The sequence below is a fragment of the Quercus suber genome, unplaced genomic scaffold (assembly GCF_002906115.3).
Source record: "Quercus suber isolate HL8 unplaced genomic scaffold, Cork oak 2.0 scaffold_119, whole genome shotgun sequence".
In the NCBI taxonomy this organism is placed as follows: Eukaryota; Viridiplantae; Streptophyta; class Magnoliopsida; order Fagales; family Fagaceae; genus Quercus; species Quercus suber.
In genome coordinates, this window is record NW_027069584.1 from 830,901 (window position 1) to 852,537 (window position 21,637).

The window sequence follows — 21,637 nt, forward strand, 5'->3', positions numbered from 1 at the left end:
ACTAACATTTCCCAAAGGACTAAGATTGAAGTCAAAATTTCCCAATGCTAGCAATCTAATTCTTCCTCAGAGAGAAAAACACAGAGAGAAGGAAGAGCAAAGGCAGAGACACCAAAGAATAGTGCTGGTTCCATGTCCATTCCAAGGCCACATAAATCCGATGCTTCAATTGGGCTCAATTCTTCATTCCAAGGGATTCTCCATCACAATCGCTCACACCCAATTCAACTTTCCCAACACATTAAACCACCCTAATGTCAATTTCCTACCCATTGTTGATGGCTTCTCCAATTGTAATGTCTCCTCTGTGAATTTTATAGATGTAATATCTGGTTTCAATAGCAACTGCAAAGCTCCACTTCAGGAGTTAATGGCTCAGATGATGGAAGCAAAAGAGTATCAAGATGAGATTACCTGCATCATATATGATGAATGCATGTATTTTGCAGAAGCAGTTGCAAACCATCTCAAGCTTCCAAGCGTCATCTTGAGCACAAGCAGTGCTACCAATGCTTTAAGTTTCCACACAATTCTTCAGCTCCTAAAGGACAGCCACATTTCTATACAAGGTACTTAACGGTTAACTCAGCAAAACAAATTTACAACTAAAGCATTGTTGTCATAATTGTAACGACTAATGATTTCATCCATCTGAATTTTAACAAGTAGGTATCAGATTATTGATAAATTGATAATCCAAGATAACTAAGAGTAATCTTCAGATGCAGATTCAATGTCCCCAGAACTAGTACCAGAGCTTCAACCTCTCAGATTCAAGGATCTACCTATTTCCAATTTCAACAATAGAGAAGACTTATTGCAGCTAATAGCTAAAGCACATGAGACAAGAATGTCTTCAGCCATCATTTTGAACACCATGAACTGCCTTGAACAAACATCACTGGTACATTTCCAGCAACAATGCCAGGTTCCACTCTTCACGATAGGCCCTTTTCACAAGATAGCTCCAGCCGCATCCAGCAGCTTAATGGAAGAGGAAAATAGCTGCATTGCATGGCTTGACGAGCAAATGCGCAACTCCATCATCTATGTAAGCTTAGGGAGTATAGCATCCATGAAGAAGAAAGAGCTAGCAGAAATGGCATGGGTCTAGCCAACAGCAAGCAACCTTTCCTGTGGGTGGTTAGACCAGATCAAACTGATGGTTCGGAATGGAAAGAGTCACTGCCTGATGGTTTCAAAGAAGCTATTGGAGAAAGGGGTTGCATTGTGAAATGGGCACCTCAAAAGGAAGTGTTGGCGCACAGTGCCGTTGGAGGGTTTTGGAGCCATTGTGGTTGGAATTCAACACTCGAAAGTATCTGTGAAGGTGTCCCAATGATATGCCAGCCATTTTTTGGGATCAGAGGGTGCATGCAAGGTACTTGAGCCAAGTATGGAAAATAGGTATGGAATGGGAAAACAACTTGGAAGAGGAGAGATAGAAAGAGCTGTAAGAAAGCTTATGGTGGATAGAGAAGGAGAAGAGATGAGGCAGCGGGCAATGGAGCTGAAGTAAAAGATTGATGATTCTATGAAGAAAGGTGGTTCTTCTTACAATTCTTTAAATGAGTTGGTAGATTATATCCTGTCACTTTAATTTCCTAGTCTGTATGTCCCAATTAGTATCTAATTTCCTAGTTTCTTAGCTAAGTAATAGCATTGGATGTTGGATGATAATTGAGATACCTGTTATCAAGAAAATACATAGATTTGACAAAGTGTTACTATATAAAGAGTTATATGCACGGTAGACAACCAATACAGCTCTAACATAAGCAAGCTAAAACAAGTTTATGAGAAGTATTGGTTATTCCCATGGTTTTTCAAGATAGACACGGCAAACAACCAATACAGCTCCATATAGAGTTCCTTTCTCTGCTGACAAAATTCATGTCAGAATCAATTATGAGATTTTCACATCCATGAACTTATTAAAGGTCATAAAGCTAAACATGCTTCGATGCTATATATCCTCATCTCAATCGGATCTTGATTGGGATATCTCCAATGTCATCAGTAATATTTTAAATTTCGAAGTCTTTTTCTCTAGCTGCAATTTTCGTTGGGTCAATAGAGATTGCAACAATTCAGCTCATGCCGCTGCCAAGCTTTCTCTAAAGGACATCTGAATCTTTCTGTTTTAATAATCTCAGTCTTCCAGAGGTTTTAAAAACCATTTGTGAGGATGACTGCTTTTTTTGTTCTCCTTTCTAAATAAACATTTAAGTTTATCAACCAAAAATAAAAAAACCTTATATACTTTAAACTCTAAGCTGGCAATGTAAGAATTTGTTAATAAAATTAAATGGTGTTGCTTCGGAATTAAGATTGCCTCTAATGCTCCAATACCATTCTTCTAAAAGAGTATTAAATTATCACTTAGACCAGTCCTGGTTAGCTGGAAATTTACAACTACTTTTTTCTCCCCAGAGCAACAATATTTGAGAACATTATTTATTTAATTATTTCCCTTACACCAACGACCATTCCAAGATACACAAAGTTCACCTTAATATTACAGTAACCGACTCAACTATCAAACACGCACACACACAATTACTTTAGACGCATTATATCAAACACCTTCATACTATACAAAAACTCAAGAGTTTCCGATGACCCATTACCACTCCACCGCTAATCACACACACAACGAGAGACAAAAGAAAGACCTCCAATTTAGCCAGAGATATCGATTACCCTGATATTGGGCTACTAGTACTGGCCTCCACTTTGGGAACAACGACAGTGAGAACCCCATTATGCATGGACGCCTTCAGTTGCTCAATGAAGCCATTGTCTGGGATCTTGAACCTGCTCATGAAGTTGCCGCTCTCGACACTGACCTGGAGGACTCGATCATCTTGGAGCTCAACCAACACGTCCTCGTTCGGAGCACAGAGCTTCAACACGTGGCTCTCGGGGTTTCCCTCCAATCGAGCCTGGTGTTCACAGAAGCACCAAAAGGAGAGTAGTGAGGGGAGAAGAAAGTGGAGAGCGAGTGTAATGGAGAAGGGAAAGGAAAATCGCTGAATGGGTCCCAGTTCGAGAGGTCTAAGGCCAAAGGGTCCAAAGGTCTTGGGTGGAATTGTTGGAATTGGAGACACTTCTTTCTTGGTCACTGACTGGGACAATCGACATGTTTGCTGAATTGGTCAAAATGAAGATGAGAATTGCAGAAGGTAAAAGCAAATATGAGTGGAAGTGGAACTTTGCAGAAGCGTAGGATTGCTTCAATTATGGAGCAACTTTCGCGAAGAAATTCTCTTTCTAGTTCTAGAGCTTTCGCCAAGTGTACGTACATGGGCTTTTTGAAGCAGTATCTGATAGAAAGGCCCATCCAGCGGTCTAATAGGCTTTAGACATGGTTCTTAAAGCCCACCCACGCTTACTTTACACGTGGTCAAATGGACTTTAGACCGTTTTAGGACCACATTCTTTGGAGAAATGCTATTCCCATGACCTTTTTTTTTACACTTTTACAATAAATTTGAATTAACGTGTTGTTATTAGTTAAAAAAAAAAATGTAATTTTAGTGGTACATTCAAATTATAACTAATAACAACTAATTATTTATGATTTATTATAAAAATATTGTGAGTCTTAAAAAAAAAATTCACTTATTGACTACCATACTATTCTCTTAGGATCTTATGAATCATGAGAGTCTAAAAATGATTAGGACTTATTTATTTTTATATTTTAAAGTAATGTAAAGCACTTATACCAATTAATGTAAAATAGTATAAGGGTTCAATTTGGTCCATATAACTTCAAAAATCACTTATATCAGTCCATATAAACTTTTGTAAATTTTGATTATTGCTACATGCAAATCTATTTTTTAATACTTTTTCTACTCATATACAAAGAGAAAAGGAGAGATAATTTGAGAGAGTAATAAAAAATTGATAAAAAATAATATTTTAATAAAATGTAATATAAAATTGATAATTTGTTTGAGTTTTTTTTTTTCAATGATTAAGTAAAATAATAAAATTATGTGTTTTGAAAAAAAAAATTCCGATTAATCTATGCCTTTAAAACATACATTAATCATCAATTTTAAAAAAGTTTTTATAGAAAATTGAAAATGCTGTCAAATAAGTTAATCACTTTTTTTATTTTTTCATAAATAAAAAAAATAATTGTTTACTAATGTATGTACTTAGAGTTTGTTTGAATAGCACTTATTGTTGCTGAAAGTTGATAAAAACTGATTGTTGCTGAAAACACTGTAGCAAAATAATTTTTAAATGTGTGAATAGTATTGTGGGACCCACTTTTAATATTAAATATTGCGTGAACAGTGTATGAACAGTGCATGAATAATGCACGCACAGTGTATTTTGTCCCCCCAAAGTCAACAAGTGCGGTAAAAAAAAAAAAAAAAAAAAAAAAAAGAAGTATTGGTTATTCCCATGGTTTTTCAAGATAGACACGGCAAACAACCAATACAGCTCCATATAGAGTTCCTTTCTCTGCTGACAAAATTCATGTCAGAATCAATTATGAGATTTTCACATCCATGAACTTATTAAAGGTCATAAAGCTAAACATGCTTCGATGCTATATATCCTCATCTCAATCGGATCTTGATTGGGATATCTCCAATGTCATCAGTAATATTTTAAATTTCGAAGTCTTTTTCTCTAGCTGCAATTTTCGTTGGGTCAATAGAGATTGCAACAATTCAGCTCATGCCGCTGCCAAGCTTTCTCTAAAGGACATCTGAATCTTTCTGTTTTAATAATCTCAGTCTTCCAGAGGTTTTAAAAACCATTTGTGAGGATGACTGCTTTTTTTGTTCTCCTTTCTAAATAAACATTTAAGTTTATCAACCAAAAATAAAAAAAACCTTATATACTTTAAACTCTAAGCTGGCAATGTAAGAATTTGTTAATAAAATTAAATGGTGTTGCTTCGGAATTAAGATTGCCTCTAATGCTCCAATACCATTCTTCTAAAAGAGTATTAAATTATCACTTAGACCAGTCCTGGTTAGCTGGAAATTTACAACTACTTTTTTCTCCCCAGAGCAACAATATTTGAGAACATTATTTATTTAATTATTTCCCTTACACCAACGACCATTCCAAGATACACAAAGTTCACCTTAATATTACAGTAACCGACTCAACTATCAAACACGCACACACACAATTACTTTAGACGCATTATATCAAACACCTTCATACTATACAAAAACTCAAGAGTTTCCGATGACCCATTACCACTCCACCGCTAATCACACACACAACGAGAGACAAAAGAAAGACCTCCAATTTAGCCAGAGATATCGATTACCCTGATATTGGGGCTACTAGTACTGGCCTCCACTTTGGGAACAACGACAGTGAGAACCCCATTATGCATGGACGCCTTCAGTTGCTCAATGAAGCCATTGTCTGGGATCTTGAACCTGCTCATGAAGTTGCCGCTCTCGACACTGACCTGGAGGACTCGATCATCTTGGAGCTCAACCAACACGTCCTCGTTCGGAGCACAGAGCTTCAACACGTGGGCTCTCGGGGTTTCCCTCCAATCGAGCCTGGTGTTCACAGAAGCACCAAAAGGAGAGTAGTGAGGGGAGAAGAAAGTGGAGAGCGAGTGTAATGGAGAAGGGAAAGGAAAATCGCTGAATGGGTCCCAGTTCGAGAGGTCTAAGGCCAAAGGGTCCCAAAGGTCTTGGGTGGAATTGTTGGAATTGGAGACACACATAATTATTATTTTTTTTTTGCAAAAAAATTTATAATTTTATTGATATTTTTTTAACAATAAAATTTAGGATTTAAGTCTCCTCCTAATTAACTATCGAATTTTAAAAGAAAATTTTAATTAATGATATTTAACATCAACACGAGAGAGAGAGAGAGAGAGAGAGAGAGAGAGAGCAACATCATTATATCATGAAAATACTGAAAATTTACTCCAATGTTTTTTTTTTTTTTTTGAGAAACTACTCCAATGTTTAATTTGTTGTAATAAAAATTTAAATAATCAAATTGACCCACATTAAATACCATGATGATGAGTGACTCTCATTTCTTCTTATTCTTATGTGTCAGCCAGGGAAAGACTGTAGGACCTGCTATAGCCAGTTTCCTGTCCCCCTAAAACTGCGTTCGGAATGGCAATACAGACAGGCACGTGGCAGTAGCTGATATTCATTCGGGGAAAAATAGAATAGTTAATGAGAAAGAGACCGAACCCGACAAACCAACATGACCACATGGTTGTCTCTCTGTGTGGGACCCACATACCAAAATTTTTTAAAAAGTAAAAAAAAAAAAAAAAAAAATTTGGTAGGCACATGGACTTTCGCGTTAAAGTTGACTTGTACTTTAAAGAACCCCAGGAACATGTGGGTCCCACACTCCCCTGCTCTACTATACGCTTTCTTTTTTTTTTTTTTCTTTCTTTTCTCTCAGCTTCTATGCACACACGAACACAAGAGTTTGTTTCCTGTGTAATTACTAGGTTGATACCCCCTATCTTCACCCGTGGCTTGTGGAGCCCACGTGTGAGGTGTGGTTTATGTCATTTTACATCTCCTCTCTTCCACGCTTGTGTGTAGTCTCAGATTTGATGTCATTTTACACTCTCTTTCTTATATTTTGCTGAGCGATTGATTGATTGATGTCATTTCCAAGTTGATGTCTTTTGGCTTGGGTGCGTCTCATGCTTGTGAGAGGCGCACTCTATACACATTTAGCGCGTAGAAAATAGTTTTCCTTCAATTACACGCGGATCCACTTGGCACACCTATTCTTACTCCCTACAATTTTTCTTCACGTGGTGATGTGATTTTTCAATCAACCATTCTTTTGTCCTTAAAATGATATATTTGGGAGAATTTTGAATTTTGAATTTCTTTGTTGAAAGTATAAAGAAGTATATAAGACTCTTGACTTGATTTCCACCCTTTAAATTGCCTTATTTGAAGTATTTCATTAATAAATGTTAATTTGTTTGGAGACATGGAGTGTGTGTAAAGTGTAAGCTGGCTTTAGAGTATAGTTAAAGATTTTATTTATATTAACCAACTATCTAATGATATTGTAAAATGACTAAATAGTGCTTGATTTCATTATAACAATATTGTAGATGTTTTTAGAAAATAAAGGAGAATTTGAAAAAAAAAAAAAAATCGTTATGAGGGGGCTTTCAATTGAATAATGTTATATATAATATAAATTTTCATAATTGTTTTTTTCTCACACCTTGTTGAAGTGTTAAATTATGAATGGTTCATTTTCATAGGAATCACCATTGATATAACCTTTATTGTAAATTATTCATAACCTATCATCTCAACAATTCTAAAAAATATTGTGGAACTTGTAATTATATTATTGTTTTTGTTTCTTCCCATTTGGTATACAATTTAATGCTTAAGCATTTAGTATAATTTTTTAAGTTTTGTCAATAAAAAATGTTTTATTTAACTATAAATAACTGGAATAGCTCTTAGGATTAAACCCGACAATAAGAGAAATAAGAGAGAAAATGAAAAATGGGTATGTTTGCTATCAGTTTTTTGGTTTTCAACTTATTTTTATATGTAGAAAATTTTAAAACCTTTTTTACAAAAAATATTATCATAACCATACTTTAATCAATTTTTATATAATAAAAAAAAATTCAATAGAAAACAAAATAAATTTGTGTCAAACGGAAGTCAAATACTATTGACAACAACCATTATCACCTATGATTATGAAAAGAATAGATTAAAAAATAAAAAGTGAACACTTTTTTTTTAAGAAGAATAAAAATTGAACTTGACAACCGCTACCACTTTTTTTGCCACACGGAAGCCAAATACTATGACAACAACCGTTTTCCCCTATCATGAAAAGAATACATTAAAAAAGAGCTCACTATATATATATATATATATAAAGCTAACTTTTGAATCTTAACACTTCATGCTGACACGATGAAAACGTAAAATAAACCTTTTCACTATGGATCAAGATCAAATTTGAAGTTCAAAACAGGAGTTATCACTATAAATCTAGGGGCAAGTTCGGATCAGCATTTGGTTTTTAATTAATTTTGTGTACGGCTTTAATAAGTTAATTTTTAATTTTTTTTAAAAAAGTACAAATATACTTCACACTTTCAGTAAAACTTTTTTAACAGAATACTAGATAAATTGTCCCAAACGGGCATATTTTGAAAATTCATAGAGTACAGTTGCACAGAAACAATGGTTTTCCCAAAGTATTAAAAGAAAAAACCTCAAAAAAACTAATGAAGCAGAGTGGGCCCGGGCCGACAAAGGGCCCAAACTTTCGAACAATGACATTAAATACACACGCTTCCGTCAAACACTGCCACCTACATGGGCGAATCACAACCGCTCTTTCATTTACACGTGTCACCCGCCACTGGCTCAATCATTTTGCCGGCCAGATTCTCCTCTCATCAAATTATATATAGAGCACACAGCCAAATATGTTTAGTCACATTATTTTTGCTTTTGGGTCTCAAAAACTTTAGTCTAAAAAAAAAAAAAAAGATTATAGTTGATCTTGTTAGATCCATATATAAAAGCTAAACATAAATCAAGCGCTATCTGCTCATCTGCCTTACTGTGATTATTTTTAATTTTCATCAAATAATTACAATATTTTCACTTTTTTTTTTCCTTGATCTTTTTCATTTGTTAAATTTAATCATGGGGATCTGAGTTCATGTTCATTTAAATTACATTAACTATTAAATTAAAACTCATATAAATCAAATATAGATATAAAGTGTGTGGAAAGTATTACAATCCAACTCTCTAATATTCACTATCAAAAACTTACAGACCCAAAAAAGGTGAGAAAAAAGCCCACAACATCAATTGCACTAGTACTACAGATGCAACTTGTAGATAATTACAGGCAAGCCTCTCTTATTTTTCTGCTAAACTTTATCTACCTAATTAATCAAAACTCTTCCAACTAAAAAAAGCGAAAGCAAAAAGCCTCTGTACATGAAATTGTATCATTCCAAGGATGCTTGTGAAAGGCTTTTTCTAAGCTGTGCTTGAACATTTTTGTGTGTCCTTGGAGCTGCACCAACACAAAAATAAATAAATAAAAGAAAATGAATATTGTATGATCATTAATAAGATAAAATAGAAAAATAAGTTAGCCTCAGGCAAGAAATAGAGAAATTACCTAGTCCAATTGCCTCCGAGCTTTTCATCAATCTTACCCTCTTGCATGATTCAACAAACATTCTGAAAATAAAAAGAAGGAAAGGATTAATAAGTATAATTAATCATTTATTCTTCTTAAACAAAACTGATAAGGTTAATTAAAACAATTCAAATTATTCAATGTTTTACAAGGGTAGGCTTGGAAACTCACTTCCATGGTACATCCCCAACTAACATCCAGTCACCATCTCTATCCTCATAAGTAGCAACATATTCCACGCCATTTGCAGGGTCCATAAGCTTCCTCTCACTCAAATAATTACCTATATCAAAATCAACAACAAAAAGACCAAATTACACAAAATTGTACATGCATATATATTGAAATATGATAATTATAGTGCATAAACAAAGTATAGAAACAAGGATTTAAGTACGTACGAATTGTCAAACAAGAGAACATATCCTCTAGAGCACTCAACAGCTGCTGGTAGCTATTGTACATTTCTAGATCAACCTTTCTTAGATATGGAGCTCCATCCACAGCCACCTTTATGAACTTGCAGCTCTTCATTACGTTCTTCCTTGATGCTCTCACCGGTGGCCACCCAACTAGTTGTGCCCTGCAAATAAATAAGATTACAAAATTTTATTACTTGTGCTTTGAAAAAAAAATTTAGGAAGACCTGCAACAAGAAAATATATTCCTCACTTTCAAAAATAAGAGCTAACTTAGTTTGACTCATCAAAGAACGAAAAGATTTCAAAATAGTAAACAAATCCCATATCTTTGTTTATCATGAAAAAAAAATTAGTAGTATATGAATTTCCAAGATCTAGAAAAATAAACATGAGTATACAATCATTCTCTCAACGTCATCTTACTATGTAATGATATATGCATGAATTTTTTTACCATAGAAATATGTAATACATGAACTCATTAACCTAAGATAAGATGAATGGTTTGGAAATCTTACTTTTCTGTGAGAGATTTTGTTGCACCACCCAAGACATCATTCTCCAATTCATCATCACAAACTTTATCATGACATTTAACGTTTGATCTACCAAGGTTAAGATCGATGGTCTCTGAAAACCCACGTTTGGTGCCGAACTTTACACCGGTATCCGTCGTTACACGTGTCTCACCCGGCAGCCCTAAGGTCAGCTCCGTCTCCTTCAAATTCAGTCCGACGACATCGGATTCCGGCATGTAGTTTCTATTTTCCGGTGACATTTTGTCAATGGTGCTGGAAGATGAAAAAAAAAAAAAACAAGTCTCCTTAGTACTCTTCTTTATGCTTTTTTTTTTTTTTTTAGACTAAAGTTNAGAGCTGAAGAAGTTAAGAGTGATAGACCGTAAGAGAGAGAAAATTAGTGAATAATATAAAATTTTTTTACAACCTATGAACAATGAGAACCAACTATTAACAGGATGTAAAATAAAAAAAAAAAAAAAAAAAAAACCTATACCCAGATAGGGATGAGTTTTAGCTTATTGGTTGCTAAAGTAGCAACTAGAGGGTTTATACACCCCCAATGCTAGTACTTAGAGCATTAGCATCCAGGGTGTATAAAAGTTGCTATTTTACAACATAAAAAACTACTTTATCTAGTATATCATCCCACTTTACAATACACTTTACATCCTAGTTTTTATTTTTCTATACAACACAATAAAATAATATAATTACAATATAAAATATTATAAATCTCTCTCTCTCTCTCTCTCTCTCTCTCTCTCTCTCTCTCTCTCTCTCTAACACTCCGTCCCCTATCTCTATCCATCATCACCTCCACTGATTCAAATGTAAGCCCTCGCCACCAGCCACTGAAACCGAAGCCCAAGCACCACTGAAACAACCTAACCCAGTCACCGATTCAACAATTTCACCGATTCAAAAACCCAGCCACCGATTTATCAATTCCACAAACTTTTTTTTTTTTTTTTTCGTTTTTTCATTTTTTTTTTCGATTCTTTATCTATCGTTCACTCCCTCTTTGTGACTCACTCCCTCTATTTGCCCCTTTCACTTCTCTCTCTCAAATAGTCTAGTGCTAAAGTGATGGAGGTGTCGGTCATATGGTGGCAACGACGGCAGCTCGGCACATGTGGTAAATGTGTTGTGGGCTTCTACTAGGTTTTAGGCTTTCCGCTGGGTTTTGGGGCTTCTACTTTTTGTGGGTTTTTGCTGGGTTTTGGGGTGGTGCGGTGGTTACAGTGGCGGTGTGGAAGAGAGAAATAAATGGTGGCTGGGGTTTAGGTTTGTGATCTAGGTTTGGGTTTAGCTGGATGATCTGGGTTTGTGATCTGGATTTGCTTCATTGGTGTCTGTAGCTTCAGTTGTGGGTGTTGGTTTGGTGGTGTGTGGGTGCAAGCGCCCGCGACATGGTGTTATCCTCTTTCGTGGGAAGTAAATCTTAGCCTAGGGTGGACCATGGTGGAGGATGTAAATGGAGTCACCACCTAGTTTAGGTCTAAAAACCATAAATATAATGCTCTTCATGGAAGGACTGGTCTTTACTAAAGCACGTGTCCAGAGTTTAGATTTGAGGATGGGAAGGTGTTAGGCACCCAACCCCACCCGACCCATAGGTCGGCTTCCACTCATTGTGTTCCAAGTCTTAATCTCATTAAATACATATTTAACATGTTATTCTAACTCACATACACTCTAGCATGCATCTAGAGCAATCAACATGGTATAATCATCCCAAACCTAATCAGTCATCTATCATGGCATTTTTTTTTTTTTTTAAAAAGGCACATCTAAGGGTAGAAACATCACAAATAGATCAAGATAAACATACAATGGCATCTAAACATAAAAAAAAACATGGGGTTCAAACAAGCATATCAACCATATCACATTAACCAAATCAAATGCATGTTCAAAGTATATATTATGCATGACTTATCTCATTGTATCACAACACCTATGTATCAATGCATGATCATATTATAATGCATTTTCATGATATTCAAGCAATCTAAAACCCTAATTATCATCAAAGTGATAAAACGACAACAAAACAAAACAAAGAGGCGGAGACTTAAAGGCACATAAACTAGGTTAAAAAAAAAAGGCTGAACATGTAAGTAAGATAAAGGAACGACAAACAGAAGTGAATTAGGATGTCTGGGTAAAAGTATGTGTAAGCATACATAAGGCATGCGTCCGCAACCCATTTGTATGTGTACACATACTACGAGTATGCGTACGCATGCAAGTAGCATGCGCACACACCCTAAAAACCCTAACCCAGAAACTACAAAACAAAAACACAAAAACAAAAAATCTAACAACCTAACATGCTCTAAATATAAACATAAAGTAAACCTAGACTAAACGAACATGTTATAAATTCATAAACATATATAAACACAAGATCAAAAAGAAAAGCAAAGACAAGTGAAGAGCCAAAGTTAGAAACTTTACCTCAACACTAAAACTCTTTAAAATTTGATTTTGACCATTCCCCTCAGTAAATCTATTCACAACCAAATCAAAGATGAGTTAGTAAATTTAGAACTCAAAGATCAAGACCAAAAAAGGTCCCAATTAAAACAAAATTTGACTTGAAAATGTTTTGTGAAAAACTTTTCTTTTATTCACTATTTTCTAGTAAATCTTATGTGTTTTTCCACCAGAATTCGTCCTCCTTAAAAAAGTACCATGTATGGTTTTATATAATCGAAAAATAGGGGTTTAAGGCGGCTCCCAAACAATGTGAGATCCATTCCAAACTTAATTTAAACGCAGAAAACTTGTTTTACATAATTTTTGGAACCTTAACATGCACGTGTATGCATACGCATGCTTCATGCATGCGTACACAGAGCTTAAGCATGCGTGCGCATACACGTTTACATGTACGCATGCCCTACGGTTTCCGTGGTCTTTCTTTTTCAAAAATAGTTTATTTTGTCCAAAAATAAGCTATATTTTCCATAAATACTTTCCTCAAGTCAATTTTCATCTAATCAGACCCTAAACCAATCTTGGGTTTTAAAATTCTAACATTATTGAGAAAATGGCCCGAGTCGTAAAAAATACAAAATGCGATGTCTATATGGTGGATGGTGGTTTAGTGGAGGCTGGTGGTTCAGTGGTGGCTGGTTTTTCAATGGAGGGGGTGGGTGGTTTGATGGTGTTTTTGGTTGTAGTGGACAGAGAGACAAAGACAGAGAGGGAAGAGGGAAGAGAGAAAGAGAGAGTAGTTTTTTTTTTGGTATTGTAGTTTATATTATTCTATTAAATAGTATGTAAAAATAAAGATATTGGGTGTATTGATAGATTTTTTTTTTTTTTTTTTGATAAATATTGAGTCTATTGTTAAATAGGTTAGTAAAATAGATAAAATGATTTTGAAAATGAAATTTTTTTTTTTTTATTTCCAAATGCTAATGCTCTAAAACATATAGTATGTCACCAAAACAGAGTAAAAAGAAAAATACATTGCCAAAAAAAAAATGATTTTCATAATGCGAAATTAATATTTTTATTATAACGACGATAATTACATTCACTTTCATTAGTGCTTCCACACTAGGTAGATTGCATCAAACACTCAAATCATCAACATCCACACATAATGATCCAGTACGTCTAACTAGACATACCAATTAAACCACAAACCCAAAATACAGAATTAACAAGGATACAAAATCAGACCCTTATTAGCTAGATTACACTGCAACTATATATATATTCTTCATGTCGCATGGTGAGAGATGACACAAAATGATTTCAGAGTTCAACCTGAAATTTCAATGGCCCTGACATCAGGCTTCTTCTCCTCCACCTTAGGAACAGTCACAGTGAGAACCCCATTCTCCATTGCAACCTTAATCTGATCCATCTTAGCATTCTCAGGAAGCCTAAACCTCCTCAAGAACTTGCCACTGCTACGCTCCACTCTATCCAAGCATCATTCTTGTCTTCCTTCTCAACGCTCCTCTCTCCACTTATCTGGAGCACTCTTCTTCTTCAACTTCAACCTTCACTTCCTCTTTGTTAAGCCCAGGAAGATCAGCCTTGAACACATGAGCTTCTGGGGTCTCCTTCCAGTCGATCCTGGTGTTCACAAAAGCTGAGGTTTCCCGAGAAAACTCAGGGAAATAATTTGAAAGTGAAGAAGGGAAAGGAAAGTCCTTGAATGGGTCCCAAACATCAAGAGCAAAGGGATCAACGTTGTTGCTTCGTCGGTTACCAAAGAAGTGTGGGATCAGCGACATGTTTGATGTTTTTCTTTGCTTGGTTACTTTGTTGCTTTGAAATGAGGTAAAGAGAAAGCTATAAAATACTAGGAAGTTTAGGAACTGAGAGTGGTTGGTTGCTGAGGAATTAAACTGAGAAGATGCTTGTGTTACTTCACGCTACATTTTTTTTTTTTTTTTTTTGCTGAATACTTCACGCTACATTTGGGTCAGAATGGTTTGTGTTATTTATAATTCTTAGAGGAGCATTCTAGTACTTGCGAGGATAGTTTTTATAAATTATCATGGAGTCCTAAATGGCTAGCATGATTGCACTCTCGCACTTGGATTGGTTGACGAACGTTCTAGGCAAAAGCCTAAAGGGGTTCTCTCAATGGCCAATGCCATTTAAACTTTAATGATAAGGCCCACAGGTTATTAATGGGTCATTCAATGGGCTTTCAATGTCCTGCCCAATAATCGGATACCACTTTATGACGAGGAATTGCATTTATTTTCAAAATGCTTTCAATTTTAGTTCTTTTAAAAATTTACTAGATGTGGCAAAATTTGATAGGACCCGTAAATTTAATATGATTAATTTATTTATAAACAGATTATGGGTTAAGACTAAACGTATTTAGGTCATATTTGAATTGACACGGCTAACCCGTTTAATAAACGGGTCGTGTTCGTGTTCAATATACAAACTCGTCTAACCTATTTGACCGATTTAGCTTCTAAAGCTATTAGTTATCTTAATATTATTACTTAATTTATGGTTGTTTTTATATGTTTATTACTATATCTATGATTGTAATTGTATTTTAATTTTAAATATGGGAATTAATAAAAATTATATAGGTTAGGTATGACCTATTGACTTTTACATGGTCTTTTAATTAAATGAGTTAAATGTGTCGAGTCGGGTCGATCTGTTTAATAAATATGTCGTGTTCAGGTTGAGATTTCCTAATACGTTTACTAAACAAATCGAATTTAGGTTAACCTATATACCCGAATACTCATAGTTCGATACGACTCGAACTTGACCCGCGAATACAAATTGTGATCCCTAAAATTTACTAGGATTAATATATTCACACATATTGCATGCACTCATATGTTAAACAATTATATATATATATATATATATAAATAAAAAAATAAAAAATAAAACCACTGACAAGTGTCTAAAGATTAATTATAAGTGAGTTTTTCTCAATAAACATAAAAATAAAATAAAATAAAAAGTTTTTCTACAGATACAATTAATCTTACAACAATTTTATAATAAGTTGGGATGTCAAATTGTCAATAAACTATAACTCAAATAAAACAAAATAAGAGGAAAAATTATTAAACATAGACTCGCTACCACTCGTAACAAATATTTTGTAAAAGTGATGTGTCGTGCCCAATGACCTTTTTCACTCTAAAAAAAAAAAAAAAACTCGTCTCAAGCTTAAAAGACTTTTTTTCCCCTTTATATTAACATTCTGAGTGCATGCATTATGGGTGAATATGTATATATGTGATTGATGAAAAAAATCATAGTAATTTTTTAGAAGCATGAAATTCTAAATCTACTAAAATATAAACATCATACATTACAAGCCCAATAGGTCATATATTATTCTTACAAAATAACAGTATATTGACTACTGCAAAAGTCAACACAGTGGGATCAAATGCTCTTACCTCCTATTTAGAACTTGCCATTTGTTAATCCACTAGAGAAAATTGAAAATAAAATAAAATTTTATAAATATTTGATAAAAGTGTTCAATCCTCTAAAAGACCGTTAATTCAAGAAACACACTCAATTTCTAATTTTTGAAATATTACCCTTTATGTAGGTTTCAATTAACTCACTTGGTAAAATTTATTATCATCAAATAAAAGATTGTGTTCAAACCTCACTTACACTAAAAATCAATTAATGTTTTAGAACGGATGGGAAAAAATTGGCCTTTGCCCTTTTTAAAAAAACAATCCAGCATTTTGTCATCTTTCTCAAACTAATTAGGGAAATACCCCTCTTTTGAAAATCGATTTTCTCAAAATCAAGTTAAGCCCTATAACGGCGTTTTTAAAGAGCCTATAGTGACTTTTTAAGGACCTATAGTGGCGTTTTATAACTCGATTTCCATGAAGTCAAGTTATAGGTAAAAAAAAGAAAAAAAAAATTGCATGTAACTCGACTTAATGGAAATTGAGTTACAAAACGTCACTATAGGCTCCTTAAAAACGCCACTATACAGCTTTAGAATTTTTTTTTTTTAATAACTCGATTTTAAAAAAATCGAGTTTCAAAAAATAGGCATTTTCCTAATTAGTTTAGGAAAGTAGGCAAAATGTTAGATTTTTTTTTTAAATGGGCATTTGCCCATTTTCTCCAGAACGGATGTCATAAGCCGAAATTCTCTCTCTCTCTCTCTCTCTCTCTCTCTCTCTCTCTCTCTCTCTCTCTTAACACACACACACACATATATATATATATATATATATATTCATGAAAAATCGAGGCTAATTTAAAAGAATCGAGGCTAAATTAAAGAGAGTCAATCTATGGTATTATGTTTCAAATATTTTCTCTATGGTATTCTATTATGAAGAATTGGGGCTAATTTTGAGGGGCCAATAATGTATACAACACTTTATTTCATAATCTCAAAGGGTGGAAAAGAACTAATAAGGGACTTAGGTTACTATTTAGCTTATTTTTCTACTATTTAGTTTATTTTTACTACTATTCATGAGTCCTATTACATTTTTTGATACTATTCATTGGTCCTACTGTACTATTTCAACTAATTTTTACCTTTATTTACAATATTTTCAGCAAAAAAATTTCAGTTTTAACTAAATAAATTATTTCCAAATGGACCCTTAACAAGGTAAATGTGGTTGCGAGGGATAGATGGGTTGTTGTTTAATGCTTTGATTTGGTCAAGACTTTAGAAAAGATCAAAGGAATGTCTATGATCCAACTTTAAGCAGTGAACAAGGCTTTTAGCTGTTGGGCATTTGAAGGAATGACAACCTTGTGTAGTTGGTTTCTTTGGACACTACAACAATTTGGTTTTGATATGGAAGAATTATAGCAGGTACCATGAAGCTTAAACCGTCAGCTCCTGCTTTGGCTGACGGGTCAGTCGCGACGGACGTTTATGGGCTAACGTAACGAAAGAAGGCATGCTGACTAGATCAAGACAAACCGACGGGCTGAATGCTCCAGGTCTAACTAACAGCGATCCGAAGCGCCTGGGCTACTCAGCGAGAAGCTGGCGCCAACATGGCTGAAGGGAGAATGCAAGCTGACGATTTCAAGGCTGACGGTTCTATAAAAACCATGACTTGGTCACCACGCATGGGTAATAAGGAAGTTGCTTGTATTCCACGCCCAGTATCAGAGTTCTATAAGGAAAGGGTTCCGCAATCTACGCTCATAAGGATTCCTATAAAGAAAAGACTTCTACTCCAAGGAAGAGAGGTCCACCCTCTACTACTATTAAAACCCCAATACCCTCACAAGCCAAGGTACGAATAATTGACCCCTCTCTAGCACTCTAGAGTTGAAAGAAGTTCTAACTTGACCTTCGGAGGGTATTTGGCCGGCACCACACCGGTGCTCTCTGTTAGGTCTTTTCTTTTTTATTGTGCAGGTGTCGTTTCGAGCGTACAAGTATCGTGCAACTCATTGGTGAGATTTTCAGCATCATCAGGTTTAACTCCAAATTAGGGTAATCTAGTTAGCTAAACCAACTTCGTTATGCTTTACTAGAAGAAAGGATCCCTTAAGAACTTACTAAATCTAAGGGATCTTGTCAGTTAGCATTAAATGAGTTAAGATGGATTTCATGGTTTACCTAAACTTAGGAGATGAACACCAAATTATTAGGGCGTTATTTTATGGGCTTGTAGCATGCACATGGGTCTACTACTCATAGGTTCATGGAATTTGCAAGTGCTCCAAGTCCAAGCCCCTATTCAAAATCAGCATCCTAGTCCCATAGGTAAGCTTAAATAGATTCTCCTTTTTATCTCAATTAATATGAATAGAGTACTACACCGGATACAATAGTAATGAATGGTTAAAATTGAAAGTTGAAAAAAGTAACTTTTAATCTCAACCATTAAATACAAAATGTTGAAAAAAAGTTAAAAAAAAGTTAAAGTTAAAAATTAAGAATGATAAAAATTTATGTGAGAATAAGTAGAGTAATTGGGCATTGCACCGGACCCTAATCCCAATCAATACTACACTCCTTCAAAATTTCCCATTAAAGTTACACAGGTTTGGGGCAAATAAAATAAAAGAAAGGAATAATGGGCCCTAAAATAATTGGGCTATCCTTTTTTTGTGGGTTTTTGGGGAAAAAAAATAACAACAATTTCAAAACAATTTTTTTATTTAGTATAGTTTCTAAACTATTTAGCAATCTAACATCTCAAGACTAAGGGACTCGAGTTCATTGTAGCAAATCGAGTATCACACACTCGTTTTCAATGAAAATGCACCTTTCCACAAAAGAAAACCATAAAATCTCAATCATCTTGTTCTTCCTCTTCTTCCTCTGAAAAAAATCCATGACAAACTCTTCTGCCCTCCAAAAAAAAATATCCGCAACAACCAAAGAAACAACAAAAAAACAAACGCAAACACAAACAAGAGATCAAAGCAGAAATCACACAAAGCAAGAGGAAGAACCCATGAACCCAACAGCAAACTCAGGCGGCGAACCCAAGCAACAAAACCCACGAACTCAAGTGACAAACCCACAACCCAAGCGGTGAAACCCACGAACCCAAGCTCGGATTGAACCCACAAATATGTGTGATTCCTCAGACGAAGGTTGTTTTCCCTCTGTTTCTCTCTTTTTTATTTGTGCAGAGCAGGAACTTGAGTCTCACTAGAAATCGTTTCCTAAAAACTCAAGTTCCATTGGAAATCACTAGATTTGCTACAGTGAACTCGAGTCTTTTAGACTTGAGATGTTACTTTCATAAATAGTTTGAAAACTATGCTAACTAACAAAATTTTTTGAAAATAGATGTTATTTTGAAAAAAAAAAATCCCAAAAAAATGGACATTAACCAATATGTACTTAATCACAAATTAAACGAGTAGAAAATACATCAGAGGTGTGTAATTGATTACAAAACTTTTACCTAATACAACTCGTCTTGGCAAGCACATCAACAGAGCTCTAGTTGATGGTATGTGCTAGCCTTGCATTCTGTTACTTGTCTACATTCAATACCACAATATTTAACAATTTATAAGAATTAATATGACTTTGTATTGAGTTACATATTCATGCACGTGCACTCAAATTTTATTAAATACAAACTATTGAGAAGAGAATATATATATATATATATATATATATATATGTTTTTTTAAGTAATTATTTAGTGCATTTTTTTGGTTGAGTTTTTTCTATTAAAAAAAAAACTAATACACATTCACAAAACTTTGGATGACTAATGGATTAGGCCCAATACGGGTAGTTGTGGGCATTGTGGCACAGCCAAGTACTCACTAGGCTAGAATCGCTAGGTCCAACAGAAGGTTCTCAAAGATGCTCATTGAAAAACAAGAAAGTTCGTTAACGAGACCAGATCGAGGAGACAAACAACTACTACAATTCGCGAGAAAACACTTGAAGAATCCTCCAAGAACCTATAAATAAATACACAAATCATTCTTTCTTTCCAAACCAATCCAAGTCGCAAGTATCGTTGTAAGCTTTCCCAACAAACATCAACTTCTAAGGTTTTCTCTTTACAGTAGTTAGTAACTAAGGTGTCGCTGATTCCAAGCTTCTTTGGTAGCCGCCGAAGCAACATCTTGGATCCATTCTCACTCGAGATTTGGGACCCATTTAAGGATTTCCCGTTCTCATCTGAATCTCAGTTTTGCAAAAGAAACTTCTGCCTTGGTTGACACTCGCGTGGATTGGAAGGAGACCCCAGAAGCCCATGTGTTCAAGGCTGATCTTCCTGGGCTCAACAAAGAGGAGGTGAAGGTTGAGGTTGAAGATGACAGAGTGCTGCAAATAAGCGGAGAGAGGAAGGTGGAGAAGGAAGAGAAGAAAGACACGTGGCATAGAGTGGAGCGTAGTAGCGGCAAATTCTTGAGGAGGTTTAGGCTTCCTGAGAATGCAAAGATGGATCAGACTAAGGCTTCAATGGAAAATGGTGTTCTCACTGTGACGGTTCCTAAGGTGGAGGTGAAGAAGCCTGATGTCAAGTCCATTAGATTTCTGGCTAAATTGTGATTTTAGTATCTATATTGCCATATGTAGTAATTAATATATAAGCACATGCCTTAATCTGTGATTGCAGAATATTTCAAAAATAAAAATTTTGATTGCAGAAAATAAATAGTAATAGTTCTGGGAAGGTGTCTAGTTTTATGTTTGATAATTGCCATGATGTGTCCACCGACTACCTGTCCGGGGAGTATGTAAACGCTTTGGTTTGTTTTGAAAGTTCTAAAGAATGTAAAAACAGATTACTTAAAATGTTTTCGACCTTCTTCAGTTTGTTTTCACTTTCTTCCTCAAATTGACAACATCGAATCAGATACTTTAATGTGTATGATTCCATCAGTTTTCTGTGGATTCTGACAAATTTTAGATCTTTCTAAGATCAAAGCGCATCAACGTTCCGATTAACCATCTAAATGTACCTCAGCATTATTTTTTATGTGGAAGGTAAGAGACTCTTCAACTATTAAAAACTTGAAATAAGACAAATCTGCGGATAATACCTTAGTTAAAAGATCTATCCAAAAAAAAAAAACCGCAGGAGCTGTGACTAGTGTCTGTGAACCTCTTCATGACTTCATCTATTCAATACCTTAATAATTAAGATCTAAATGTAGATTAGCATTTTTATGTGGAAGCTAAGAGACTCTTCATCAATGGGTAACCTTACTTACCACTGACGACTAATTATGTAGGATAGGATTACCCAACCAACAGAGTGACAAACCCACCATTCCTTTTAAGAGGACACCTCCACGCATCTTCTTATGTTTCTCTATCCTAAATATATTTTTGTTTCCCAAACTCCCACGGATTATAATGTGAACAGATTTTGTTTAAACTAAAGTTCGAGCCTTGGTATGATAGCAAATGTTATCTACCAAATGCATTAGATTTCCAATTCGAGTCTGAGAATTAGTTTTATTTGCAAAACAATTTGAGGGTAAGTTGCTTACTATAACATCTTCCAAACCTTGCAAAAAGTGAGAGTTTTA

General features: G+C 34.8%; 5 protein-coding genes and 1 pseudogene across 5 annotated transcripts; 2 read left to right on the top strand and 4 right to left on the bottom strand.

Moving 5' to 3' along the window:
• The first annotated feature begins 30 nt into the window (after nucleotides 1-30).
• Nucleotides 31-1,620, top strand: LOC111986243 (UDP-glucose iridoid glucosyltransferase). The gene is given in 5 exon segments (XM_024017880.2): nucleotides 31-569; nucleotides 729-1,106; nucleotides 1,109-1,351; nucleotides 1,354-1,428; nucleotides 1,431-1,620. Coding segments are annotated over 5 exon segments (1,275 nt in total). The 5' UTR covers nucleotides 31-160; the 3' UTR covers nucleotides 1,601-1,620.
• An 823-nt stretch (nucleotides 1,621-2,443) lies between these two features.
• Nucleotides 2,444-3,302, bottom strand: LOC111986244 (18.5 kDa class I heat shock protein). The gene is given in 4 exon segments (XM_024017881.2): nucleotides 2,444-2,715; nucleotides 2,718-2,920; nucleotides 2,923-3,063; nucleotides 3,066-3,302. Coding segments are annotated over 4 exon segments (456 nt in total). The 5' UTR covers nucleotides 3,145-3,302; the 3' UTR covers nucleotides 2,444-2,682.
• Nucleotides 3,303-5,290: 1,988 nt separating this feature from the next.
• Nucleotides 5,291-5,725, bottom strand: LOC136068518 (18.5 kDa class I heat shock protein-like). Its single transcript, XM_065775782.1, has one exon. The coding sequence runs from the start codon at nucleotides 5,723-5,725 to the stop codon at nucleotides 5,291-5,293; it is 435 nt and encodes a 144-aa protein (XP_065631854.1).
• A 3,008-nt stretch (nucleotides 5,726-8,733) lies between these two features.
• On the bottom strand, nucleotides 8,734-10,487 carry LOC112027116 (auxin-responsive protein IAA17). Its single transcript, XM_024059787.2, has 5 exons — nucleotides 10,142-10,487; nucleotides 9,603-9,784; nucleotides 9,373-9,484; nucleotides 9,181-9,242; nucleotides 8,734-9,072 (listed from the first exon to the last, which is right to left on the bottom strand). The coding sequence occupies exons 1-5, from the start codon at nucleotides 10,399-10,401 to the stop codon at nucleotides 9,005-9,007; spliced, it is 684 nt and encodes a 227-aa protein (XP_023915555.2). The 5' UTR covers nucleotides 10,402-10,487; the 3' UTR covers nucleotides 8,734-9,004.
• A 3,155-nt stretch (nucleotides 10,488-13,642) lies between these two features.
• LOC111986245 (18.5 kDa class I heat shock protein) lies at nucleotides 13,643-14,618 on the bottom strand. Its single transcript, XM_024017882.2, is given in 3 exon segments — nucleotides 13,643-14,089; nucleotides 14,092-14,148; nucleotides 14,151-14,618. Coding segments are annotated over 3 exon segments (477 nt in total). The 5' UTR covers nucleotides 14,404-14,618; the 3' UTR covers nucleotides 13,643-13,922.
• A 3,044-nt stretch (nucleotides 14,619-17,662) lies between these two features.
• On the top strand, nucleotides 17,663-20,897 carry LOC111986246 (17.3 kDa class I heat shock protein-like; annotated as a pseudogene).
• Nucleotides 20,898-21,637: the final 740 nt, after the last annotated feature.